This window comes from Delphinus delphis, chromosome 13 (genome assembly GCF_949987515.2).
Source record: "Delphinus delphis chromosome 13, mDelDel1.2, whole genome shotgun sequence".
Taxonomy (NCBI): Eukaryota; Metazoa; Chordata; class Mammalia; order Artiodactyla; family Delphinidae; genus Delphinus; species Delphinus delphis.
In genome coordinates, this window is record NC_082695.1 from 27,110,473 (window position 1) to 27,138,031 (window position 27,559).

Below are 27,559 nucleotides of genomic sequence, written 5' to 3' on the forward strand. Positions count from 1 at the left end.
ATCCCAGGAGGTGTGCAAGCTGAGGAGCTCAGGTGTGCCTCAAAGATCTTCGCAAATGCGTGTCTGCAGTTTCCTGGCTGCCAGGAAGGTGGTGGGAGCCCAGGGGCCACCATGCTGAGCAAGAACCCTGCACCCTCTCCAGATTTAGCAGCTTGGCTGTGTCTTCTTGGGCATGGCAGGGGCTGCTCAGGATAAAACTGGATAAAGAAACTCCTGCCTACGCTCCCTCTGCCCACCAACGCCCAGGCGCAGGCTGGCAGACTCCCGGCCTGGCTGTGCAGTCACAGGGACGGTGTCCGGGGGTGCTGATGGTTGCCAAGGCTGCCCTATACCTCCACACCAGACGGCACGGAGCTGTGTGTGTGGAGGCTGTCCAAGGTGGTGATGGGGTCTCCTGGCTCAAAGGGGACTGCCCATGCTGCCCACTTGGAGCCTGGGGGCAGTGCGGCCTGGTCTTGAAACTCAGATGTACCCGTGTCCACAGTGCTGAGGGGCAAACTGCCAGGGCTCACACAGGGGGTACCAGGGGCCCCAGGCCCAAGGGTCCCTTACAAGAAGAAATGGGGCATGTGGGAGGACCCGGCTGAGGAGGGGGAGGGGCCGGACAGGAGAGGCAGGGACCCTCCCCCAGCAGTGCCCTGACTCTGCCCTGGGCTGGGGCAGGGAGGGTCTGAGCTCCCACCATGGGCACAGAGGGGCCAGGTGGGGGAGCGGGGCCTGGCTGCTGAGCACACTCCCTCCCCTCCCCCCTCCCCTGGGCTTCTGGAGCCCTGGCCGCCCCCACGGCCATCTGGCTCCACCAGCAACGTTCCCCCACTCCCTCGCCCAACTCACGGTGTGTTCCTCCCTCTTCCTGCTCCCCCAGGCCCCTGTCCCGAGGGGGATGGTGGGATGGCCACGTGGCTTCTTTTGTTACTGAGTCCTCATGCCCAGTAAGGACTGAGAAAATGTGCATGTGCACATGTTTGCCTGTGCTGCGTGTGAGCACGCGTGCACATGCATTATGTGTGCACACAAGTGGTCCCTGCCCTGCCTGTGCGTGCACGTGTGTGCGGTATGTTGTAGGTATGCGGCACCCTGGGCACACGCCAGAGCAGGCATGGCCACAGCACTGGCATGAGACCACAGGCAGTGGTATGAAGGTGGCACATGGCCCCTGCCAGGCCTTGGAAGGTGGGGTCAGCCTCACCACCCAGCACTCCATCAGGACCACCCTAGCCCACCCACACAGGGTCCTCCTGGACCTCAGGCTCCTCCTGGGACCACCTCAACCCACATGGGAGAGGGGGGCAGCCGAAGCTGGGCTGGAAGGCTGGGACCTCTAGGGACTCTGTGTGACCGCAGAGCAGATGTCCTCACAGAGGCAGCCTTGTCTGGCTGGGCATGGTCTGTGCTGGACACATACCTCTCTCAGACACCGCTGTCAGCCCAGCCGGGAGGGAGGGAGCCAAGGCACACTGAGGTCAGTCTTCATGGCCACCACAAGTGCTGGGCTGAAAAGGGTCGAGCTGCCTGCAGCTCAGGCCATACCACCAGGCAGCTGCCTTCCCTTCCTGGGACTCTGTGCCATGACGGGGGCAGGGCTGCACCTCCAGGGCCCACCTGTCTCTCACGGCTCACAGCAACCCCTAGCCTGAGAGGCCACAGCTTAGGAAAAGAGCTCTTTATTCCACATCGTCCAATATTTTTACACAAGTAAAATAAAACGCATATCTCTATATATCGCGATCCGGGCGGGAGGCGGCGTTCTGGAACAAACGCCCCAACCACGCCCTGTAAACATGACGGGGTGGAGATGGGACGGGCAGGTGGGCAGGCGGGAGGCGCCGTCAGGGAGGGCCTGCCACCCGGGGCTGGCTGGCAGTGGGAAGGGACCCCGTATGTACACACACCTGGCTGCTGAGAGAGGCTTTGCGCTCAGTGGCTGGTCAACAGGGCCCGAGCACTGTCCACAGCACCAGCGCAAGGCCCAGGGGGACGAGGCCCAGGGGGGCGAGGCTGCAGGCGAGGCCAGGCAGGGCACCCGAGCCCTCCACCCCACCAGCCCCGCCAGCCCCAGCACCCCCGCCACCCGCCTGGCCCAGACGGCACTGGCTGCGTGTACGGTTCTTGCGGGAACAACCTGGCCGCCGGCGAGGGCCCATGGTGGGGGGCTCCGGTGGCTGGGAGCCCTCAGGCTGCACCGCGGTCAGTGGGGGTTCGGCCGAGCCAGGCAGGGTCCCGAATGGGGAGTCGTTGATGTGTCGTGGGCCAGAGCCGTTGCCTGGCGGGCTGTCACCAGATGGCACACGTCCCTTTAGTGCGTTGCCAGCCGAGGCCGGACTCCCGGCCTCCAGCACCGAGGCCTTGTCCTCAGCGTCCGGCTGGCAGCACTTGGGCAGCCCCAGCAGCTCCTCATCGGCAGGCCCGCTGGTCCAGAAGGGACGGGACGGTCTGGCGGCCACAGCGCAGCCCTCCAGGTCGGCAGTGGCCAAGCGCTTGAGGTCGCGGCCAGCCAGGCGCGGGGGCAGGCTGCAGGGCAGCTCGGATGAGGAGCCGCGGAATTGCTGCAGCCAGGCCCAGAGCGGGCGCGCCCGGCAGTCGCACACCCAGGGGTTGTCATTGAGCCGCAGGTACTGCAGGGCCCGCAGTGGTGCCAGGGCCTCCGCGGGCAGTGCAGAGAGGTTGTTGGCAAACAGGTAGAGTGTCATGAGACGGCCGAGGTCCCGGAAGGCGTGCGGGTGCACGCGGGCCACACGGTTCTGGTGCAGCAGAAGGCGGTCGAGGCTGTGCAGGCCGCGGAAGGCGCGCTCGGGCACGCTGGAAATGCGGTTGCCGTGCAGGAAGAGGTGCGTGAGGTTGCCCAGGTCGCGGAAGGCGTCGTCGGGCAGCGCCTGTAGCCCGTTGTCCTGCAGGTAGAGGTACTGCAGGGCAGCCAGGCCGCGGAACAGGCCGGGACCCAGCTCCTGCAGGCCGCAGCGGTCCAGGTGCAGTGTGTGCAGGCGGCTCAGGCCCCGGAACGTGGCAGGGTCCACGGCATGCAGCTGCGCGTTGTCGCTGAGGTCCAGCTGCTCCAGGAGCGCCAGGCCAGCGAAGGCGGCGGCGTCGATGTGGGCCAGCGCGTTCGAGTGCAGCCACAGGATGGTGAGGTTGCGGCAGGCATGGAAGCTGGCGGCTGGCACGTATGTGATGCGGTTGCCGTGCAGGAAGACGCGCTGGCTGGCAGCCGGGATGTCGGCAGGCACGGCCTGAAGACCCTGCTGCGGGCAGCTTGTGGTTACCTTGGGCTCGTTGTAGCACACACAGGCACCCGGGCACGGCGCCGCCACACTCCACGCCTGCAGCCACAGCACCCAGGCCAGCAGCTGGCTCCCTGTGGGCAGAGCAGAGGGCAGTTCGTGGGCAGGGGCTCCTGCAAGGCTGGGGTTGTGCAGGAGGGGCTGGGGCTGGGCCCAGGATATGCTGCCGCCCCTGGGAACTCAGGTGCTGTGATCCTTGCCCCACCCGCCAGGTGGAAGCTGCTGCACAACAGCCCTCCAAGGGATCGAAAGCTCCACACCAGGAAACGTCGCCTGCAGACGCCCACGTCACCCTGCCTGGCACTCAAACACACGAGCTAACACGCCCACACCCGCCGCCACTCGGGGTTAGCAGGTCACCACCAAGGCCCAAGTGAAGGCCTCCTGGGATGGACATGCACACCTGCAGATACCTTCTCGGACTCCAGTGAACACCAAGCCCCCGTGGGCCTGCCCGCTGTCCCTGTCCATCCCAGCACTGACCCAGCCTGTCCCTGTCCCATCAGCCCACAGGCCAGGCAGAGAGAGAGGCCCCGGTAAACACTGGAGCACCAGGCCAACTCCACTCATGCAGAGGAGCCCTGGGCCAAGGATCATGGCCAGGCTTGCCTCCTGGCAGCTTCCGCAGCAGCCCTCCCAGAGGGTCCTCTCGGGCTGCAGGAAGGGTGGGGCTGTGACTCAGACCTGGTGCCCTGCCCAGGCCCCCAGAGCCCCTGGGGCCAAGGCCTGCCTGGATTCTGAGGGAGCCTCCCCACCTCGGGGAGCTGTGCTTTAACCAAGAAATTGCAGGGGCCTTGGTGAAGCCGGGAGCCACAGCCCCAGTGGCCCTCCTGCAGGAGTCTTGGTCCCACCAACAGGACACAGGAAACTGCCACAGCAGCCCCAGGCTCCAGAGCAACTCTGCCAACACAGACCAGGAGCCTAGGCCCTGAGGGCAGGCGTAGCAGGGCAGGCAGGTCCAGGGCTTGGGGGCACTGCAGTCCTGCCCCGTGAGCCCCTCAGGCAGGCTGCTCCCTCCTGCACATGCCCTCCTCACTGCCGCTTACTGCTTCCTGGCCTGGCTCAGAACACCTCCTGCAGCCTCCTCCCCTCGGCCTCATTCTCTGCTTGGTCTCCTCCCTGGGCGAGGAGCTTACTCCTTCCCGGCCAATCTCTGCACAGTCCAGCTGCCCCCAACCCTCCTGCCAAGACACACTCCCAGCAGGTTCCGCCCCAGCCCAGGGGGCTGCAGCTCCCCTCTTCCCTCCCCCGTCTCAGGGCCTCACCAAAGACCTAGACCGAGTAGGAGACCCCTCCTGGGGTGCTGTATCCAGGCTGGGCTCACCAGCAGGGCCACATGCCCAATACTAAGCTCCCTGCCTATCATCCCACCATTAGAGCCACTGCTTTGAATGCTGAAGGTTCTTTCCGCCTTCAGGAGTAAGTCTATTAAAATGTGAATCCCCCTGGGAGGGTTATGGCTTATCAGCTAACACTTGAGTTATCAGCTAACACCTTCGTTGACAGCTAACACCTGAGTTGACAGCTAACACCTTCCTTGGCAGTCAGCTGAGAGCAGGATTCTGCAGACATAAGGCCGGCTAAGTGCTGGGGCTGGAGCCAGGAGGGAGAAAGGAGGGGCCCACAGGCCACCTTCCCCAACCCAGAACCATGACCTTGGGCCCCGAACCCCCACTAAGTCCTCTCTGCCAGGGCCAGTGCAGACGCTTGCCCCAAGCCCAGAGGCCCAGCAAGCCGGGCATGTCCAGCGGTCACAAGGAATACGCCCTCCCAGACTCTGGTCCTCCGGGACTGGGAGCACCGTCCCCACAGCCTAGGCGCCTCCTCTGTCCCCTGTGCTCTGGTGGCCACTGAGGCTGGGCCATTGTTGGCTGCTGGGGACATGACAGCCCCAGGACCACCCCCTGCCCAAGCCCTGGGTGCCTCTCCCTGGGCTGGCTGCACACAGGAGGCCATGAGGGGGCATCTCAGCTATTCTATTTAAACTGCTGGCATCCTCTCCTGGCTCTCTCCTTATGGGCCTCCTTTGGAAAGTCGGGCCTGATTAAGCCAGCTCCCACGGCATCTCACTGTTGCCACGGGATGTGACTGTGCTATGAAAACAGTACTTCCTGCTCCCGAGACCTTGTGGCAGAGGACAATCTGGGGCAGGGTGAGGTGGGGCTCCAGTTACTCATCAGGCCAGACTCTGGACCTCACCACCACGGGCTGGGCCACACCACCAACTTGGCTGCCAGCGGCCGTCCATCATGACCATACCCACCACATCACCGACTGCACTGTTACCACTGTACCCTGACCATTGGCTCCCAGGCCTGCAGCCATGGTCTGTGAGCTTGGCTGGGTTGGGGTCAGCTGACCACTGGAACCGGCCGGCTCCTCCAGCTTCCAGCCGTCGCTAAGCGGGGCCCCCGGAAGGCTATAAGCCATGGGCTTGGGGCCGTGCCCGCTCTATGTATGCCCTGAGATAGGTACCAGTGTTGAGCCACGCATGGGGGAAAGTGGCAGAGCAGCCATGTGGCTCGGCCCTGCCAGGAAGTGGGCAACAGGCGCGAAGACATGGCTCCTCTCTCGCCGAGGCAACTGCTTTTTGGAAACCAACTTCTGATGGTCGGTCCCTCAGCACAGGCCCTGCTGTCAGCATAGCGGCCGGCGGTGGGCTCACTCCTCGCCTCAGCCACAGTAATTGGCTCCAGCCTGGCCCCCTTGGGGCCTGCCTGCTGGTCTCCATGGCAACCCCTCTGCTGAGCAAGCAGAGGGGGTATCTTTCTATGAGATAATCAAACCCAACTTTGTGTCATGTTTTCATTCTCACAGCAGGGGCCTGGAGGCCCCACCAGGTAGTGGGAGGGTGTACCCTGGCCCAACCCCCTGGACCCTATCACTCACCTAATCCCTCCCAACCCTAAAAGTCCTCCCCATCCGTCCCCCCACCCCGTCCCCAGCCTGTCCTCCCAGCCCATCCTCTCATCCCACAGCCCCCACCCCCCAACCCATCCTCCTTGGCTTTGCAGTCCGGAGCCTGAGGCCTCTCTGGCCTGCAGATCTGCACTCGCTGGTCCTGCCCACTCATCAGAGGCCCCCAGGTTGCACCCTGCCTCACCTGTCTCTCCTTTCTCTCCCCCCCAACCCTCCCACTGGCCCCAGACAGCGGCCCATTCCCCTGGCCCCACCTCCCAGTCACGCCCAGCCTCACCGGGTCCAGTGGGAGCTTGCCTCCTGCACACAGGGTGAGAAAACAGCCCTGCCCCGCCCGGCTCTCATACACAGAAATCATCGCAAGGCACACCAGGGTCCTGGTCCCACACCAGGCCACCAGGCCCCCTCAGCTAGCTTCCTGCAAACCCAAGCCGGCCCCTCCCCTGCCATCCCTCCTCTTTCCTCGGGCCTCAGCACAGAATGGATGGGTCAGGGGTTTTCTCTAGTGCCCTCCCCACGGAGGGGACCCCTGGGTCATGGCTAGGAGCCCCCACCTTAGCCCTGGTCTGCTCTGGAGCTGGGGCAGGGGCACTAGGGCTATGGTTGGTGGAGGACCAGCCACTCCGGCCTTGGGGGTGGGGGCACAGCTACCAGACTCTGCTCAGGGTCTCTCCTCCGGGCCAGTTGACAAGGCCCAGGAGGCTGGGGGGCATCAGGCCTGCGTGTGGCCTCAAAGGCCATCTGCATTGCTCACCCTGATCCAGCTCCTGGCCACTGCAGGGGGCGGGGAGGAAGGTGGAGGGAGCAGGAGAGGGGAGCAGAAGGGAGGGGAGCCAGGAGGGGTGGAGGCTTCTGGGGAGTCACCAGCAGCCGCAGGAGCCAGTGGGCAAGTGGGCAGGCGGCTGCTGAGGTCAGCAGCTCAGAAACAGGGCGTGCTGGAGGCTGCAGGCACGGGGAGGTCTTCAGTGTGTTCCCCGGCCCCTGCCTCTCCCGGGGCCCCCCAGCCTGGGCTGAGGTTGCAGGAGTACAGCTCCCCTGAGGTCTCATGGGGATGCCTCTGCCCCCACAAGCGAGGCCGAAGAGATGGCACAGGGCTGGCAGCCTTGGAAGCCCAGAGCACGGGCTCAGTGCCCTCGGGCCTCTATGCCTCCCTGCGGCTATGGGGTGGCTGTAACACCCCCTTTGGGGGTCATTACAAGGGTCCACCAGCCGATATGATGAGGCATGAGTTGGAGCTGCATAAGAATCAATTTTCTTTTTGGTGTCGTGAGCCCATTTTACAGATTAGGAAACCGAGGCAGTGAGCAGTTAAACCATGGCCTGCTCCCACTCAGAGCCGGTCCAGGAGGAAAGGTGGGCAAGAGAAGGAGCCACAGAGCTGCCAGAAGGGGCAGGAGGGACATCCAGCCCAAGCCTGAAGAGCGGCCACTATGCGGCCACGGCAGGAGAGTGTGGGCAGCTCCCTCCTGTGCTCTTGGTGGCTGGGAGGGGACGTTTCCGGGAGGTTCTGAGCTGCTGCACACCCCCCTGGAGGCTGGGGTCAGCCGTCCGCGGAGGGGCCAGACCGCCGTAGCATAGCTAGGACATCAGTCTGCTCAGGACCCTCTCGAACACCAAGAACGTCCCATGAAGGGTCATGTCACAGATCGCAGTTACAAGGCAGAACAGGAGGCCATAGTCAGCACAGCCAGGCCAGAAATAGCTCCGAGCGGGGGTGGGAGCCAGTGGCGTCCACACACTGCAGAGGGTCAAGGCACCCGTCACGGCTGCACCCATACCCCTCCCATCCCTGCCAGCCCCCCACTCGCGATGGGCTCACCACCCACCCCCGTCGTCCATCTGTCCCCCCTTGGTCATCGTTGTTTCTCATACTCACCACCCACCTTCCGTCCGTCCTCCAGGCATAGACATGCGTGGCGGCAGCACACGTGGCCAGGGCGTTTCCTGGTCCCCTTCTCTGGCTCAGGTGCCAGGGAGGAGGGTGGCAGCCGCTCCCGTGAGGCAGCCCACCCTCAATAGAGCCCTGCGTCTCCAGGGGTGTGGCTACCAGCTCTCTGCCCGGCTGTGCCCCTCAAGGCCCCCTCCTTATTGATCTTTTCAGGGCGCAGCTGCGGGGCAGGGCAGGGCGGGCTGGCCAGGTGGATAATGGGCAAGGTGACCTACCGTGGCAGGAGGGTACTGGACACAGGGCTGAGCAGTTCCAAACACCAGGCCAAGCTGCGTGCAGTGGGGGAAACTGAGGCCCACTGTGGGCAGAGCCGGCCTCCTGACTGTGTTGTGCACGGGTGGACCCAGGGTGAGCAGGCCAGGTCCCTCTGTCTGGTGAGCTCTCCCAGGGGCTAGTGTATTTAGCCGTTTTACAGGTGAGGGAATGAGGCTTGGTGGGGGATGGCGGGCGTCTCTTGCTCACAGCCCAGGAGCCGGTTGGATTCCCAGCCCTGTGGTGTCCAGTTGCTGAAAAGCCTTGCTGGGCAGTAAAAAGTTAAAGCTCCCCCACCCCTACCTCACCCATCAGCCCCACCTGGAACCCAAAATTTCCAGCCGACACAGCACCTGGGAGGCAGCTCTGGGCCCTTACAAGGCAAGGAAACAGAGTGGCGGGGGAGGGTCTGGACTGCCTGGGAGCTGGAGGCCCTGAATGCAGAGCCCACCCACTAGCGTGTTCCCCAGGGGGCGCCCTGTGGTCGGGATATGGTCCTGGCTGTGACACCTGTGGTCCAGGAGCGGGCTGACCACAGGTGTCACGTGGGGGATTGAAGGGGCCAAAGAGCCCTGAGCTGACCCCGGTCAGCAGGCAGACGTCAAGGGAGGAGCCCTGGAGCTCACTGCCAGGGTGCGGGTCCAAGAACACCCTCTGATGGGCAGGACACTGGGCCCAGCCAGCAGGCCTCAGGAATCCATCCTTGGCCAAGGGCAGGCTGCCAGCCTGGAGGCTCTGGAGCCTCACCCTGTCCAGTCCACATGCTCTTCACCCAGAGCCCACCTCCCTCGGCTCCCACCCAGGAGCCCCACATGGAGGGCTCATGACACCAGCATCTGAAGCCTCGTCCAGCCCCAGGACCCTGCCCATGCAGGCCACACCCACACTTGCAGCAGAGACTCAGCCAGCATTTCCTCCCCCCAGAGGCTGGACAGCCCTGTCCCCCCGACACCCAGCAAACCCCCCACTCCATCAGGCCACCAACAAACGCCCACTGCCTAATTACCTGGAGAATTCTGTCTCCACGACCAGCTCACCAGGGTCCTGAGGCTAATTCAATCTGGCAGCCAGTATAGGCTCAAGTCCCCAGAGGATGCTAATGAGAAACTGGCCAGTGGCCGACATGCCCCTGCCCCAGGGAGGCTCAGAGAAGGGGCATTCCCTGTGCCAGGGCCTGGGACCTACCGCCACACACCTACCACTGTGCCCACCCGCCTGCCCAGATCCCCGTCCACTGCCAGCTCCTGTCCAGGACTGGACGCCTAGCCTGGCAGGGCCAACATGGGTCCTGCCCTCCCCGCAATCCATCCCACACTCCTCCCGGGACCCTGCATCTACCGCCAACACGAAGCTGACCATTCCTGCGAGGCCCTGACGGCAGCCTCCAACAGGGCAAATGCAGTGGAGGAGCCCACGCTTGGGGTGCACACACGGGGTGGGGGTGTGCACGCCATGGGCACACACAATAGGAACGCACTCTTGGAACTTGTGCTGCTGGGGCCCGCGTGATCAGGGCACAGAGGCGAGCCAGCCAAACAGCAGAGGGGCTGCTGTGCAGAGGCTGGCAGACATGGGAGCCCCACCCAGGAGCCAGGAGCCAGGCCGAGGGGTTCTGCTCTCCTCTGTGGTGGGAGTTGATGGGTGGGCACATTCCCAGGTGTTCCCGAGCCCTTGGCACTTGTCAACATCACCGAAAAGGCAGGCGGTGGCCTCTGCCCGAGCAGCATCTATTTGGCTATGGAAAGACAAATGCAGGTCTCCGGAGGCCCTCGACGGCTCACCCTTGGGGATCAGCCCATCCGGCCTCTGGGCCGCTGCGCATTAGCCCCGTCTGGAGGGAGCAGCTGGACTGAAGCCCACCTTCGCTGTCCCAGGAGAGCCGAGTTCTCGCAAACGCTCCCGACCAGGGTGGCTTGGGCCCCGAGAAGGGGTTAACATGGGCAGGGTGCTTGGGGGCTTTGAAACTGAGCTGGGAGAGTGAGGGTGGGGGGCAGCACTCGCCAAGAGAGACCGTGCGGAGGACCAGCATGGTCTGCTGAGCACCCCTGGCCAGAGGCAAGTGCAGGGCCCAGGACCCTCAGCCTGAGACGCTCCCATTTGAGTCACCACCGGCTGAGGTCACTGCATCCAGGGGCCGTGGATCCACAGGATGGTCCGGGGAAGCCTGTTGGCAAGGTGGCCTGCACGCCAGTGCCTCTCTCCTTTCCTGGACCGAGTTGTCCCACCTTTGTTATTTGTTCCTAAATGGGAAGAGTTGTCAGCTAAGGCCTGAATCCTAACATCTTGGGAAGTGCGTCAAAACTGACTTGCTGTGTACCCTCCTCCCAGCCAAGTGGACAGTGTGATGCTAGTGGGCCAGCGAGCCAACCCCTGTGTGACCTGGCCACAGAGCCAAAGAAGAGGGTGTGGGGTCCTGAGGAGGAGAGACCCCCACCATCCCAGAGGTGAGTGAGTGGGTGGACAGCGCTGGGCAGACACGAGACAGCCCTGAGCATTCCAGCAGCAGTGCCTTGAGGCCATGAGGGCCTTCTTGGTCGAGCCTGTCTCCCAGGGAGGCCCTGTCCATCCACCTTGACATCTCAGCCTCACACAGCACCAAGCACCAGTGGAGGGGAGAGCTGGGGGAGAGGGGGCCCTCACCTCCCTGGAACTCCCAAGTCACAGATGTCCCTCCCTCCTGGAGGTTTCGCTACATCCCACAGCACAACGAGGAGATGACCATCAACCCCACTCCTCAGACAAGGGCACTGAGCCTTATCAAGGCGTGGTGACCACAGGGAACCAGCAAGACCAGGGAACGGGGTCCAAGAGCCCCCTCCTGCCACATCAAGTGACCAGGGCAGGCCCTGAGCCCCAAGTGACCCAGATAACAAAAAGGGGAAGCAGCCCCACTGCAGCAGGTGAGCTGCTGAGCCCCTCCCCCCAACACATGCTCTGGGCTCTCTGACCCCAAGCTTTCTGCTCCATGGGCTGCCCGAGGTGGACCCCAGGGTCCAGGAGCCCTGGGCTCAGATGCCAGCTCTGTACACCCTCACCAAGAGGCTGGGGAAGCTGTCTCTACAGCAGTGACATGAGGATGACAACAGGCCAGGACCTGCCTCCCCGGGGCCCCAAGATGCTTCCAGCCTGGAACCCCCCTGAGCACCTCCACCCAGGCTCTGGCTTTGTGGCCAACACCCTGCCTCTCCAGGGGCTGGTGTGGGGCCTCTGCCGCTCTGACCTTGGGCAGCCCTGTCTGAGGTGAGGAGTCCAGGCAGGAGAGGCCCACGGCTCACAGGTGGCATCGCAGCCACGCTGATCGCTCTACTTGTCTTGGGGCCCCTCCTGCCTGGCATGGTAGCCCGGCTTTGTCCATGAGAGGCTGCGTCTGGGTGGGAGGAGGGCACGGCAGCCAGGCCATGCTGTGAACACACCTAGGGCAACCTCCCTGCCTCCACCGAGCTCAGCCTCAGTGGAGGGAGGAGGCTCGGAGACAGGCGTGGAGCCCAGCACAGATGGAATGGCCTCACAAGTTACTGCTGCTCCTCCCGCAGCACGGGCACACTCGGCGGGCCCCTCTGTGCCCACCCTCCACCCGTGTCAGAGACCTGTGTTCATCCCACCCCAGACCCAGGACAGTGATGCAGTACTTGCTGAGGGGTTAGGGAGCAGGGTGATGAGGCTGTTCCCCCGGAGAAACGTCCAGAGGAAGGATCTCCACCGCGGCCTCTGGAGTGTCCAGAGCAGCTCCTGCTTGACCACCCACACCTGCCAGTCGACAAGCCCCACTTTCAGCAGAGCATCCCGCCACTTCCCATGCTTCCCTAGTAAACGCTACCAGAAAACCAGGTGTCTGGAAAAGGTGCCAATGCTGGCAATCACGGCAATGCCTCCAGAGGAAGCAGAGACAGTGCAGCAAACAGATAAAAATTAGGGAAAATCTAATCAGTGTCCTCGTAGGGATAGAAGAGGATTTAAAACAAGAACTGGGTGCTATGAACAAGGAGCCATCAGAAAACTAGAAGAGTCCCTGGAAGTTAAAGATAGAATTGCTAAAATTATCCCCAAAATCAATAGAGAGGTTGGAAAACAAGGTTAAGGAAGTCTTCCAGAAAGAAAAACAAAAAGAGACACAGGGAAAAAATGATGAGATTCAGAAGACAAATACAGATCCAACACCTGTCTTAGGTAATTCCAGAAAGAAAACAGAAAATAGAGGGAAAAAGTTATCAAAGAAATAATACCCGAAAATCTCCCAGAGCTGAAGGCTCTCCTGGGTGAGTGCCTGGCACAACACGTGACATTCACAGTGCGATTTCAGGTCTCTGGGGGTCAAGAGAGGAACAGCAACACGGCAGCAGACTTCTCCACAGCACACTGGACGCCAGAAGACCACAAAACTGTAACGGCTTCAAAACTCTGGGGGGAAACTATTTTCAACCTGGAATTCTGGACTGGGCCAATCCAGCTTGAATAGATTTGCTAACCTTCAAGGGCTCATAGAATGATTCTTCACTGTGCCTTCCTTAGATGGTTAGCTGGGAATGTGCTTCACCTAAAACAGGACATAAACACGAACCCCAAGAAACACTGGGTGATGAAAGGCAGTCAGGGGCAGCTGTGAGGGGGCCCCAGCATGCCCAGCCCAGGAGGGGACAGCAGGACAAAGGCCTAGAGGGAGACTTCCCCTGGGGAAAACGAGACACCCAGTAGAATGCCTGACACAGAGAAGAGTAAGCACGTGAGGGTGGCATATGGGACAAGAGAAAAAAGACAAAGTCAACTGTAAACTCCAGGAGAAACAAAAGGCCAGACGAGAGCGAGAGGGTCACCCCTGTAGTCAGGCAGTGACAAGCGTTCATGTGACCCGGATTAGGAAACACTGGTTATGAATTTAACTGTCGGTAGTGAGACAGCCACACTGGGGAGTGTGCTGGAGAAGAGGGGGCTGGGGTAGGAGACATGGAAATGTGAAGGTAACCACCTGGAAAAACAGGGAACACGGCAACAGCAGGTGGGTTGGAGGAGGGCTACAAACGAATGCCCCAGACCAGCCTCTGAGGGCTGGGTGCAGGCTTTCACTTTGAGCAAGATATGGCCGACCACAGTGTTATCTTTTTAAAAAGACTGCATACTTGGCAATGAAATCTCAGAAACAGAGATAAATAAAAAGAAGAAAATAAAGCATATCTGCCAGAAGGTGAAGACGAACGTGGGTTAGCAGCAGGCGTCTCCAAGGTACAGGAAGAGAAAGCGGGACTGAGAGCTCTCGAAGCCTCCTGGTGCTCAGCCCAGCGTCTGGCTGCTCTTCAGCGGCTGCTCAGCCAAGGGTGGCCAAGGACGCCCCCGGCCTTCGGGGACGCTCCAAGCTCCTGGCTCCAGGGGCCTCTGAAATCCAGACTCCTGAAGGGACAGCTTCCAACCTGAAGATCCATGTGTGCCCTGGGCCTTTCACAGTCCTACCACCTCCAGGCAGCCCCTCCCACTGTCCCTCCTCAGCCCTGCCTGCTCCGGGGTCACAGATCCTACACCCTGACCCCAGACCGGGGACCCTCAGGAGCAGGGGATCCAGCGGATAAACCCGGGCCCTCGGGTAAGGGTCTGCAGCCCCTGGGAGGGCTCCCCTGACCTTGGCCTCTATGAGAGCCCCAATCGCGTTTCTGCATCCAAATGCATGACACGCAGGCAGGGGTGACGTGAATAAGTAATTGCTCTTTTATTAACGAGTGATAAATTATTCCTATATGATTGTGTGTGATAACTCTTCCTTATTTGAAATCAATTTGGGATGGAAATTGTTGGCGGCTTCTCACCAGTGAGGGTGGGAGGACCAGGCGCGCCGCTGCCTCCTGGAAAAGCAGGTCAGTGTATTTCGGCTACTTCCTGAGGCTGATGCACCAGGCGCTCCTGGCAGCAGAAGGGGGTCGGCTGCCCTGGGGGCGGGGCTGGGAGGGTGGCCTCATTTCCTCAGCACCAGCCCCCGGGACAGGTTCCCAGCATGGCCTCTCCCACCCCACCCCCCGCCTCACTGGACCCAGGGCACCGATGCCCCTGGCAGAGGAATGGGCAGGCTGGGGAGGAGTCCCTGAAGGCCCAAGGCATTGCTGGGGACTGCCGTGGCCAGGCATCGGGAGGCAGGGGGCCATCTGCAGGCCACACTCCACTCATCCCCTCTGTGTAAACCTGAGGACCCAGGCAGCCCAGCCTTTCACCCGACAGAGGACATACCCAGCGCCCAGCTGGCCTCCCTGCCTCCCCACCCAGGCCGGCACGGCTTGACTTCACCAAGCCTGATGAAGGCATTTGCCTTTTCCCTAAAAATTTTCCTAACGAATTCACATCCTCATTCCCTTCTCACTCAGCCCAACACACAAGTGTCCCCAGCACGAGCCCAGGCCTGGGTCAGACAGACTTGCTCCCCACCCAGTGCCCTTGGAAGGCCCTCGGCCTGCTCACCTGCAGATGGCCTGTGAGGGGCTGCACACAGCAGGTGCTCAATAACCACTGAGCCAAGGAAAGAAGGGTTGCACCCCGAAGGCCTCCCTCAAGTTGACCCCTCACCGCGTGGCCCCATGGGGCCAGGGGAGCCCGGTGTGGAGGAGGAAGCAGACGCGCAGGGAATGGGGTGCCCTTGGCTGGTGCCCACGGCCCTCACAGGCCCCGCCTGCTCAGAGCAGCACCCCGTGGCCCAGGCCCCTGCACCTCTTCTGTTGACGCATCAGAAAAATCCAGCAACCCACTGGGCAGGCAGCCAGCTGCCTCTCGCCCACCCTCCTACTGTTCCCTGGTCACAGGCTTGCCCCCGTCATGAGCCAGGTCACCCCAGCCCAGACACGTCGCCCTGCTCAGCTCAGGCATGGCGAGCAACCTCCGCCTCTCAGAGCCGGGTCTGTCATCTGTAAAAGGGGGAGGCTATGTCTGAGAACTTGACAAATCACTCCCAGGGTCCGTGAAACCCCCACCTCTGTCCACTGCCAGGTGCCCCCTTTGCCCCACACCTCAATGGTCAACTTGGCAGGTTTGCCTTGCTTGTTTCTGCACCCCCGGGCCGTGGGCTCCTTGGGGCAGGACTAGGGCTGGTGACGGCACAGGAGATGCTCCATAAACATCCGTCACGTGAATGTAAGAAGTGTGAGGCTGTGGAGATGGCTGTCCCAAAGGTGTCCAGGCCCAGGAGAGTCCATAGGGCACTGACGTCCCCACAGGGCGAGGCAGCAGTGCCTGATGCCAAGGGCAGCTTCACTTCTGTTCCAGGCTGAATGTCTGTGCCCCACCCCCCAAATTCATATGCTGAAGCCTTCACCCCCAATGTGATGGTATTTGGAGGTGGGGCCTTGGGAGGTGATTAGGTTTAGATGAGGTTGTGAGGGTGGGGCCCCATGATGGGATTAGTGCCCTCATAAGAAGAGGTACCTGAGAGCCTGTTTTCCTGTGAGCAACGTGAGGAAGGCGGCTGTCTACAAACCAGGAAGAGAGCCCTCACCAGAACCGACCCTGCCAGCACCCTGATCTCAGACTTCCAGCCTCCAGAACTGTGCGAAATACATTTCTGTGGTTTGAGTGTCCGTCTGTAGCATTTTGCTATCACAGCTTCAGCTGATTAGTACAACAAATTTCTTAAAACTCCAGTATATTTTTCCAGATTTTTCTACAATGCACATGAACTGGTAAAATCAGAAGAGTTTTTAGTTTGTTCCGTTTGGTCTCATGTGCTGACACTGGATGGGGAAGCTGGCCCAGGGTAGGGTGAGTGAGGCCAACCCCAGGCAGTGGGAGTCCCTTTCAAGAGCCCCGTGCTGTGGGGTCCCCGCCCGGTCTCCCAACTTCTACAAACCCATTCCCTTGGCTGAAAAGTGCAGACGACAGGCCCCACCTCACAGGGTGTTGAAGCCACACAGCTCACGCAGGCCTGTGCGCACAGTGGATGCACAGGAAATGCCCGGCCTGCCCGCCCCACGGGAGCACCTCATGTTGCCCCTGGCAGGGGCCACGTCCCCCTGATGGAGGGGAAGTTAAGCTATAGCTACCAAGGGCATGATGGCACCTGACCTGACCTGGCCTGACCTGACCTGGCCTGACCTGAGCTCAGGCAGCACCCCCACCTTGTTCCCAGACACCCCCCTCGGAAGGCTCTTCTTCCCAGAGTCCCACCACGCACATCCTACTCCCCTCCCCAACCACAGCCCTGCCCCGAAACCTGGACTTAGCCCCTAGGGTGCCACTGAGGGAGTAGGCGAACAAGCAGAGTACATGGAGCTTGGCCGGGGTCTCGGTCCCTGGGCTCCCACCAAGGGCTCTCGGCAGGGAAGGGGCCTCAGCTAGGCCTGAGGGGCCCTGTGCGCATGACATGCCAGGCAGGGCCTGACCCCACCTGGGCCTCGGGGCAACGTGGGGACAGTGAACCCACCAGAGTCCACATTGGCCACCCGGCAGGAAATGAGCTGCGGGGGTCAAAGCGTGAAGGCCTACAGCCCTACCTCCCTATTTCCCACCACCCACCCCAGGGACATACTGCCCCACCAGAGCCCCTTGTACTGACAAGGATGGTCCTGCTGTATCAGGCTTCCTGTGATCTGGGGGTCAGGGGACGCAGCCACGGCGTCGGGAGGGCTCCGTAGAGGTACTGACACCCCCCCATGCCACCACCACCCACGTCAGGCCAGCCTGGGAGCTGGGCTACAACTCCAGCAGCAGGTGAAGAATAGAGTCCATTAGGGCCACCATCTGTCTCAGCCATGACGGGCCCTCTCGGTGACATCCAGGAGGTGTGTAGATGGAATATCTTTATGGCGAGAGTTTTTCTTTTGCCAATTTTCGAAAAGGAAGCCAGACACTTGTCACACCTGTCCCCGTGTCAGCCTCTGCCTGACAGAAATTGGGGCTGAGGCAGGGAGATGAAAGACAGCCTGGACATGGCCGGAATGCAGGGGCCACGTGTCACATGGCTGGAGCACAGAGCAGCAGGCTGGCCTCCTGCTGGGGCACGCCGCCATCCACCTCTGCGGCCCCCACCCCGTCCTTCCAGCCTGAGCTCCCCGAACCCCTCCCTCTGCACCCCTCTTGGTCCCACAATCTCCTCATCTGAACCCCATCTCCCTCCACCCTGCTGCCCAGGGCCTCCTGAGCCCACCCCAGGGGCCCCGGCGCACGCACTGGGCTGTCCCGGAGTCTCTGGGCTTCTGCTCACACCAGGAGCCCCTCCCCCTCAGCCAGCAGCTCCAGGGCCTCTTTAAGACGTGGGCCCAGGGTGGCCTCGGTGAGGGCCCAGTGGGGGAGCCAGGCCTCAGGCTCCTCACCAGCTTGCCAGCACCCATGCCCTCACTTCTCTCCCCTGGGTACCTAGTGGGCTTTGGGGTGTCTCCCAGGGACCTGGAGGGCTGAATATGTCACAAGAATCTCGAGGTCCCTGCTGCCCGGCATGGGGCTGGCCTGAAAGTAATGCTAGAAAGCACTTGCAGGGGAACAGAGGTGGAAGCCAGTGGCCCTCGGGGACCTGTCCAGGGATCCCCATACCCACACCTGCATTGTGCATTGTGGTGCACGGCTAACCCCACCAGGGGTGAGGAGGGCCCTCCCCAAGGGAGGGGGGTCACCTGCTAGGCCATACTCAGGAACCCCAGCCCCAGGGCCCCCCTCCGCCCTCCATTAGTCCCCACGCAGTGGGATGGGGGTTGCTCACTGCCAGGGCTACATGACAGTCCTGCTGCTTCCTCAGATGGCCCTGGGGGCCACAGCCTCAGCCCCCAAGGAGACCTAAGAGCATGGTCCCCACCAGGTTCATCAGCCACTGCCTTACATGGCCTCATCCTCTGGGAAGCCCTGGGGAGCCTGGAAACTGGGACTGGACGGGTGTGACTGGCTAGCTCTGTGTTCTCTGAAGACAAGTGGGGGCTGGACGTGTCCCGAGAGAGCAGGGAGGCCTCAGCCAGGCCAGAGGGAGGGAAGAGGCAGTGGAAAGCATGGGAGAGATCACAGCAGGGCTCTGGGAAGGGTGAGGGTGGCCCAGGACACCAGAGCCCACTCGCAGGTTCCTGGCTGGGGTGTGCTGTGGAGGCAGGTGAGAGAGCTGGGTACGGGGTGTCCTGTGTGACCTTGGGACCCACAGCCCTCCCAAGACCACTCTGATGCCCAGTGCGTCCTTGTGGCCAGCCAGGACTGGTCTTTCTCTGGAATTCTGCTTCCAAGCACATCTTTGGGAACAGGAGATGCTTCTGGGCCAGAGGCCACACAGGGGGCAGATGGCCCACCCTCCCTCTGCCCAGTTCCCGTCTTGCCCAAGGACCGGGCAGGAATACTGGCCTCCTTCTCGCCACACCAGAAGGCTGGTGCAAAGTGAGCTGTGGGGCAAGGCTTCACACCCACGTGGTGAAGCAGGGAGACCCTGAACCTCCTTCCAAGTCAGCACCGCAGCCGGCTCAGCACCCACCTGCCCCAGGCCCCCGCTGGGCCTCCGCCTCTCACTGAGAAAGGCAGACACCCCATGAGGGCGCCAACTTCCCCTCCCCCAGTCGCTGGCCCTGCCTGGGGCCTGCACCTCCCACCCCCATCCCACCGTGTCCCCCCAGCCCCATTTCTCACTTGGGTCCCCATGGCATTAACTAATAGGTCACAGACCCCCCCCTTGGGACGGGTGGCAAGGACCTCATGCAGAAGGGCTGGTGGGGGGAGGGAGGCCCCAACAGGGGCTCCTCTTATGCGCTCAGCAGAGGCTCCTCCTCCAGAGAGGACAGTGGGGCCCACACCCATCACACACCTGCCTGAGTGCCACCATGATGTCCCCAGGGCAGGGAAGGACTTGGGAATCTGAGGAGGCCCCTGGGACATGGGGGCCCCACGAGGCCCCATCACAGCCTCTATTTCCACGGCAAGTTCCAGCTCAGGGCAGGAGGTCCCACCTGAATGGGAAGGAGCCCCAGAAGCTGGGACAGTCAAGCCCTCACCAGGGGCTGTCCCGTGGGCATCATTCACCACTGACCCCCCTTCGCAATCTCCTGTGTGACATGGAGGCTCAGAGGGTGAGTGGCCTGCCAGGTGCACAGCTGGCTCTGGGCTGAAGTCCTGGGCTCCCAATGCAAGCCCCACTGGCCCTCGGCTAGAGCAACTCCCCCACAGGTTGGCACCTCTGCTCTCTCTCCAGACCTGTGCCCTGGAAGGGACTGCCCTCTTGAGCCACCTTGGGCAACTGGCCTGCGCCTGATGGCCAATGGCCAACCCTGAGGGCTAGGACCACCAGCTCCTGCGACCCTGGGAGCTGACTCAGGGCACTGCCTGAGGCCACCCTACCGTTCATGGCTCCCTGCACACCGGTGCCAGGCCTGAGCTAGACTCAGGGACATGGACGTGGGGAGGCAGACACAGGTGTGTGTGCCAGGCACTGGAGCCAGGGAGCCAGAGTGGAAGAGACATTCCCAAACCAGACCCCCTGGTCCAGGCCTCATCGGGCGGTAGACACAGGAGAGTTCAGTCAGGAGGGGCCTGGCTGGCAACATGTTTTAGGAAAGCATCTCAGAGCCTGAAAGGAGGATGAGATGGTGGACAAGGAGACATGGGTGTCTGAGGCCACAGGCCCAGGAGGGGGGCTAGTCCACAGCAGACCTTTGATGAGGGATAAAAGGGGACGGGCAGGGAGGGGTCAGACTTGATACTGGACTTTGGGGAAGGGTAGAGGGAGGTGGCCAGGACTATGGACCTTTGGCCAAGTTGTAGGGGGTGGAGGGGCAGGTGGTATAAGGGCGATCACCACCAGACAGGCTGAATCTGAGGGACCCAGGACACCCAGTGGAGCAGAGCAGCACGTGTAGGGAAAGTGGTGTGGAGCTGCTGGGCGGGGGCAACCTAGGAGCCTGAGACCCCCACTCAGCTGCACAGGCCTGGCACACAGCCGGGAGGCAACAAACGTTTGCTAACCAACCACTGGGATGCAAGGGCCAGACAGAACTCCATGACAGGCCAGGTTAAGGCCTCAGAGCTGGCCCTGCCAGGCAGGCCAGGAGGCCAGTAAGTCTGGGGGCTGTGGATTCCCTGCCGGCCTCGAGCCCTCCCCTGCCTACCATGTCCACTCTTTGCCCCTCCCTATATACTGAGCACCTACTATGTGCCTGGAGCTGCCACAGGATGCCATGAGCCAGCCACCCACCCCCACCACCCCCAGAGCCCAGCACCCCACACACCTCAGACTCAGAGGGTTTTCCCACCCATGAAGGCATCGAGTGGGAATCCCACCTCTGGTCGACAGCCGTGGATTACGGACAAGGTCTCTGGTGACCAGGAAAGGGCAGTGCTGCCCAAGGTCACACAGCAAGCCGGTACTGCAGAGGCTGATCCAACGGCTGCCCAGACTTCAGGGCAGGGAGAATTCTGGCAGGTCCCTGAGCCCACCCCATCTGGGCTCTGGCAGGAGGTAAATAAAGGCAACATCTCAACAAGGTCACAAGGGCTGGGACAGACCGGGCACATGGTGCTGGGCCCAAGCAGTTGAGGGGCAATCTGAGAGGGCTCCCGGGAGGAGGTGAGGAACTTAGCGCCTTGCCTTGGCCTGAGCCCCTCAGCACTCCACCCCCTTCCTCGATGGGCCCCTCACCCATCAGCTTCAGCCTTAGCCTGACATTTCCCGTGACATTTGCTGCAAAGAAATAGAGCCATAAACCCAAAGGTTAAATTTGCACATTGCCTTGCTGCCAGGAGAGCATGGTCCCTCCACCCACCAGGTACTTGGCTGCAGGATTTGTGTGGGATGGCCCACCCACCCTGGAGCCCTTGATGGACCCAGGCCCTCCAAAGGACCTCAGCCACTGTTTCCCAAAATAGGTTACTGGATACACTAGACCCTGAGTGTGTTACACAGGGGTGGTAAAGGAGCTCTGTCAGCACCTCTTACCCAGCCATTCCCAAATTCGCTTGACCACGAAACACTTGTCCAAGCCCCACCAACATTCTGTGGAACCTCAGTTCCATGGAGCATGATCTGTGATGGCGTTAGGCCAAAGAGCATCCCCCTGGGGCACCAGGAGGCTGCCTGAACAAAGTTGAGTCAGCTCTTGACACCCCGGTTCCTCCACTGGGCTCCCCGTGTCACCATCAGCCCAGCTCCACGTGCCAGGGCCTGGCCGGGGCTCACCACCTGCCAGGCCCACCTGGGCCAGCCTTAGACAAGCACAGCTCCTCCCCATGGCCCCTCCCCCTCTGGGAGGGCTTCCAACAGCCCTGCCCTTCAGCTCCACCTCCTGCCCTGGGTTGGCGGCGGGGGTGGGGGGGGCACTAGCAAGGCTGTAGGACTGGGCCGCCATGGCCCATTCTCTATCCCCAGGCAGGGAGAGGCAGCGGGCCCACTAGGAGACAGGACTGTCAGGACACTGCGGGGCTAGGGCGGAGGCTAAGCAAAGGGGGCAGGAGAGAGACAGCCCCAAACCGCCGCCGCGGGCTGCACTAGGGCTGGACCAGCAGCAGAGCCGGATTCCTGATGAAGGCCAGGAAACAGATTGCTCTTGTGAGTAGCAGAAATGCAACCCCAGGGATGGGAGAGGCCCGAGGGCTCTGCCCTGCTCCACTTAAAAGGTTGGGAAGGGTTGGGATCAGGCCCTGCCTCCTACTGGGGGAGGGGCACCTGACCACGCCCCCGGGGGACATAGCAGGGTTGCACCAGGGACACTTCTCTGGTTGTCCAGCTGCACAAGCGCGGGCAGTGTGAGAGGCCGAGGCAGGTTTGGATAAATAAATGATGGCGCATCCTCGGGAAGGGATTCCACACACACCCGCAAACCCATGATACACAAGAACAGTTTCCGACGTGCAAAATGTTTAAAATACAGCGACCAAAGAAGAAACTGCAGCACAAGACACCCGGCTGGGCCCACACGATCCAGCAACGGTACCAGGAGTTGCAGGGGTGTGGATGCTGCTCTGGCTGGGCTGCCATTTTCAGCTCCATGGCCACCTGTCCTTTAAAGCATTTAGTCCTATAAACTCAGGTGGGCAAGGACCACATCCCTTCACCTGCCTGGCTCAGAGGGAGTCTGACAGGCCAGGAATAAGTGAGTGAGTGAGTGAACGAACAGGTTCCTGAAAGCAAACGTGGCATCTGGAAATGGACCGCTGGAAGGGGCAGGAGCAGGCGGGCCACAGAAGGTCAGGCAGCCCAGCCTAGGGGTCAGAGGTCAGAGGCCTGGGCACAGGGCAGCCTGAACCTCATTGACTGTGCGGGGCCAAGAGCCGTCAGGAACCCCAGGATGGGGCCCGGGGGCCAGAGTGCCACTCACACCTATTCCCCATGCTCACTGAGACCCCCATTCTCCCATTCCTTTGGCTCAGTTCACTGGTTCTTCATGCTCCTGACCCCTCTCTGGATGCACAGACTGAGTCTCCACGGAGACTTTCTGGCTACAGGCCCAGGAGAGCAGGAAACACAGCCCTGGGGTGGTGGGGGTGAGTTCCTCCTGCCTCCACCAGCTGGGCCCCTCCTGGTGCTGCCCCAGCTGCCACAGGCCTCCATGCCACAAAGCCATGAATTCAAGGCCGGGGCAGGGAGCACTGAGGGGCCAGCCCAGCGTGCCGGCTGTCCTGAGGGCAGCGGAGGGAGGGTGAGGTCGGAGTCTAGAGAGTGGGGGTGGGGACAGCTGCACACATCGGGCCCCTCACCGCCCGTCACTCACAATGAACAAGAGCAAACAAACCCTGGGTCCCACCAAGGACCTGGGGCAGCCCTCAGCCTCCCCTGCCTTCCAGAGCCCGAGCACATCTCCTACGGACCCCCTACAAGCCCTCTTGGCTGTTGAGACCCCCTCGGCCAGGCTCTCCTCCATGACCACAGGGAGAAAGCCAGCTCTGACCTAAGGGCCCCCAGCTGACCGTTAGTCCTCACATAGGGAAACCAAGGGTCGGGGTTCTGCAGGCTTCCAGCTGGTAAGGGGCAGAGTAAAGATGCTGCCCCAGTGTGGGGGACACATCGGTGGCCACTTCACACCTCCCACAGGGCCCTCTCTCCCTCTCTGCCTCCCCACCTGCCCACCCCCTTCTCCAACTCCCCAGTGACCTCGATGGGCCTTTATTTCCCATCTGCAAATGGTTAGGAGGGAGGGTCCAGCTGGCAGTGCAAGGGTTCCAAGGGGGACTTCCCTGTGTGGGAACCATTGAGTGGGGCAGGGTGGTGGTGTTTTCAGTATTTTGAAGGCAGAAGCACTGGGGTCAGAGCCCTGTGGGGGCCTCACCCTTTAAGTGTCCCCAACAACCCCTGAGGGAGGCCCAATTACTGACCATGTCACAGGTAAGGAGACTAAGGCATGGGTGAACTGCACACCCAAGGTCAAACCACTATCGGTGGCTGAACCAGGACCCACATCCAGGCCCTTCTTCTCCTGCCACCCCACACCCAGGAATCAGGGTCTGTGAACAGCCTTGCAGGGACCTGGTTCCTTCCTCACCTCAACTGGAGTAGAAGTGGGAGCGGTGATGATACCCACTTTAGAGATAGAAAGACTGAGGCTTAGAAAAGGGGAGTGGCCAGCCCCACTGCCCACCCCATCGTGGGACCCACCCCTCTGTTTCAAGCCTATAAGGATGACCTACTTGTCGTCATTCTACAGACAAGGACACTGATGGGTGCGGGGGAGAGCAGGTGGTGTGGCCCTGCCTCTCTGAGCCCTGGCCTGGGGTCCTCCTCACCACAGTGAGAGCGAGTCACCAATACCCTTACCTCAGACTGCACACAGCACCTGAGGCAGCTGACACACCACAGAACCTCTCATCAAGAAGGCTCTCGCCGTGGAGACCCCTAGGCACCGGGGGCAGAGCTTTCCTGAGGTCACCCTGGGTCAGCCGTGAGGTGGGCATATTCCTACCCTGAGCTGGACCTAGTGGCAGACTGCAGAGCATGCCGGGGGTCTGGCCTGTGTGTCACGGTGCTGACCTGGAGGTGTGAAATGGGTCTTCCCTGCCTAGGTGGGTCCCAGCCCCCATCAGCCACCACTGCCCCAGCCTGGGGGGAGGGGGGGAATCAGACACTCCTTTGGCCTCACACCCTGGGCTGGGGCACTGGGCCCCCAACACACATTCCCTGGGCCTCTGCTACAGATTTGGGTGGAACCTGGCCACGGGCTGCCTGGGCACACAGGGGCACCCACGTCCGGAGGCAAAGAGACACATGCCGATATGCTCACAGGCACACATGGTCATGCGAACAGAGACACATGTGCAGACGCATACCGAGTTCACACACACACAGCCCCAGGGGGCTGGGAGGGGAGAATCCCGGACACGGGGGTCGGATCCTGTGGCCGGTTTCTCACCCTTCTGAGCTCAGGCTGCCCAGGGCCTCCCCCTTAACACACGTGCATGTAGGCACAAGAATAGGTCCCTCGGAGGGGACCCAGCGTGCGCCAAGCGTGGAGACCACAGCAGGCACGCTATGTGCACGCATGGTCGTGGGCGAGCAGGCGGGGGCGAGGACATGGATGTGCACCCACAGCGTGTGTGTGTGTGTGTATGCGTGCACACGGGGCAGCCTGGCATGCATGTGCACATGCGGTGTGCAACTGTGCAGCCCTTGTAGACATGTGCACGTGCAAAGAAACGTGTGCAGCCTGCGGCACCTTGGAAATAAGCAGGGCACCCTGGGGCAAGGGGGGGTGGGGGGGACGGTGGGAGCACCCTCCAGGCAAGGCATGTCCAACTCCCCCTACAGGAGGTCACCCCCAGCACCTCACACCAGGTAGGGGGGAAGGGTCCCATGAGAGCTGCCAGGGAGGGGGTGCTTGGAGCCCCACCACCTCTGGTGCCCCTCAGCGGAGCCCGCAGGGGCTCTCAGGCACCCTCAGGCTGCGGATAGGGGGTGCTTGGCTGCGCCTCTCCTCGCCCGCCCCCTGGGGGGGACAGCTCTGGGCCAGCCCCGCCCCCCACGCCCTCTACTGTCGCCAACGCCCCCATTCATCCTGCTGCGGTCTAACCCCAGAAAAACCAGATGTCCTGAGCTGAGTCCGCGGGTCGAGGATGGAGGCGGCTGGACACCCCCCACCTCTGCTCGGTACCCGGGTTTCTTCAGACCTGCTTATTAACCCCTTCGCGGACGGGCGATCAGAGGCAGGACCCCACCCTTCCAGCCAGCAGCCCCCACACTAGCCCCGCCGCCGCCGCCAACTTTCCAGGGAAGCGGCAACTTTTCCTGCTGCCGCGGGCTCCGCCCTCCCGGGGCCGGGCAGCATTGCGGTGGCCTCGTGGCCGCGCGGTAACCCTCCGCAGCCTCGGCAGCCCGGGCGCGCCCCGCGGCTCAGGGAGGGGCGCCCGGGTCCCCGCCCGCCGGCCGGCCCGGGCGCGGCACTCACCTCCGGCGGACGCCCTCTTCATCTTAGGGGTCGGGCAGGGCGCGTCGGGGACCGAAAGTCGCTCCGGGGCCGGCGCCCGTCTCCCCGCGGCCGGGTCCGCATCCAGGCGCCGCAGCTCCGGCCCGGCCCCGGCCCGGCCGCGGGACGAGGCTGCACGCTCCGCCCGGTTGGCTGGGCTGTCGGGCGGCGGCGCGGAGGCGAGGGCAGCCGGCCGGGAGCGGATGAATGTTTTATGGGATCATGTGGTTTGACGCGCGAGCGCTCCGCCGGGTCCCCGCCGGCCGGGCCAGGCGGGGCGGGGGCGGGCCTGGGCGGGGCCTGGCGGCGGGCGGGGCGCCCACCTGAGCTCGCTGAGCCGGGCCGGGCCGGGACTGCGGGAGGGGCGCGGGCCGGGGGCGCGGGCCGGGCCGCGGGAGGCGCTCAGCCCGCCCGGTGCAGCGGCGCCGCGCGACCAGGACAAAGGCGGCGCGTTTCTAAAGAGGCGGCGGCCCCTGCAGGCGGCGACGGGAATGGCGGCCCGGCCCGAGTCGGCTAAGAGCGCGGGCTGAGGGCGTGGCGGCCCGGACTGGAGGCTTTTGGGGGTCCCCGAGCGGCCAGCTTCCGGGCAGGGCTTGGTCCGCAGGCCTGGGAATGCGGGGTGCGCCTCTGCCTGGCCCACGCCCTTCCTCTCCTCAGTAAACCCTGGAGGCCAACCCCCCTGCCCAGCAACCCTTTGCTGGGGTAGCATTGCTCCATTTTTCAGTTAGAAAACAGGCTTAAAGCTTAGGAGACTTCCCAGGTCCCCACCTGTCTTTGTGGCCTTCTCTGCACCACCCAGGGAGGGGACTCAGGCACGGGCCTGCCCCTACCTCCACAGGTGCCCCCCACCTGTTCCCTCCCGTGGGATGGGGTCTCCAGCCCAGGAGTTCCCCTCTGAGCCCACTTGTTTAGTACCCCACCCTCCTCAAAGCCAGGCCAGGCTCTAGTGCCAGAGAACCCAGTGACACACACTCACACCCCAGGCACATCTGCATAGGCGTCCCACCTCCCTCTGCTGCTCGGGGATCTACCTGGCCTCACAGGTAAGTTCTTGAGTCTTCAGCCAGCTGCCAGGCCAGCGTCCCTGCAGGCTGCCCTGCACATGGAGGAGGGCTGGGAGCTGATCAGCCAGATCTGGGCCTCTCCGAGCCTGCCCGGCAGGTAAGAGGGCCACGTGGATGGAGACTGGCTGAGAGAGTTGGTTCCAATCTGTAGGACCCTGTGCCCAGGGCAGGCCCTGAGCTGGCAGGCTCCCTGTGACTGGAGCATCCTGGCTGAGAGTTTGGTGGTCTCCCTGGGAGCCCAGCCAGTGTTCCAGTGATGTGAAGCTGAGGGACCTGGTGACTGGGAGGCCTGGCACATTCTGCTTCCCCATCAGGCTTCCTGACCTCAGATGTGGCTGGGAGACGTCAGCAGAGCAAAGGGATCAAGGCCTGCTGGCCTCACCAAGGGCAAGTAGGACCTCTCTGAGCCCAGTGCTCCCATCTGAGCACAAAATCACAGGCAGCCTTGTGGGCTGGAGACCAATAATGGTGCCCGTGCCAGGCCAACTCTCTGGCCTAGGGTACAGGCCACACTGCCCAGACCCCTCTGGCTGCTGCACTGTGGCCCTGACCACACCTTTGCCTGTTGCGTCCCTGTCACCCTTGTCCCAGGATTGGCTTACCAGGTCATTGTGGAGTACATTCAATTCCCAGACACATGGGAGCTGAGGGGGAACCAAGACCCCCAGCTCCTGTGCACTTGCGCCTGCACCCGGCCATGCACCCAGAGCCACCTCCCCAGTGGGTACTGGTTGCTGGGTGCCACGAGTGAATCCCCCCCACAACCACATGGAGGTGTGTCCCCCATTG

General features: G+C 62.4%; 1 protein-coding gene across 1 annotated transcript; it reads right to left on the reverse strand.

Annotated features, from left to right (window-relative positions):
* Window positions 1-1,656: 1,656 nt before the first annotated feature.
* Window positions 1,657-25,962, reverse strand: RTN4R (reticulon 4 receptor). The gene is made up of 2 exons (XM_060029490.1): window positions 25,689-25,962; window positions 1,657-3,352 (listed from the first exon to the last, which is right to left on the reverse strand). The coding sequence occupies exons 1-2, from the start codon at window positions 25,708-25,710 to the stop codon at window positions 1,929-1,931; spliced, it is 1,446 nt and encodes a 481-aa protein (XP_059885473.1). The 5' UTR covers window positions 25,711-25,962; the 3' UTR covers window positions 1,657-1,928.
* Between the last annotated feature and the right edge of the window lie 1,597 nt (window positions 25,963-27,559).

Excerpts from the sequence above, each read along its gene's own strand:
- RTN4R (XM_060029490.1), bottom strand. The coding sequence starts at position 25,710 with ATGAAGAGGGCGTCCGCCGGAG. Across the intron at positions 3,353-25,688 it reads GAAGAGGGCGTCCGCCGGAG|GGAGCCAGCTGCTGGCCTGG; the intron begins GTGAGTGCCGCG and ends CTCTGCCCACAG.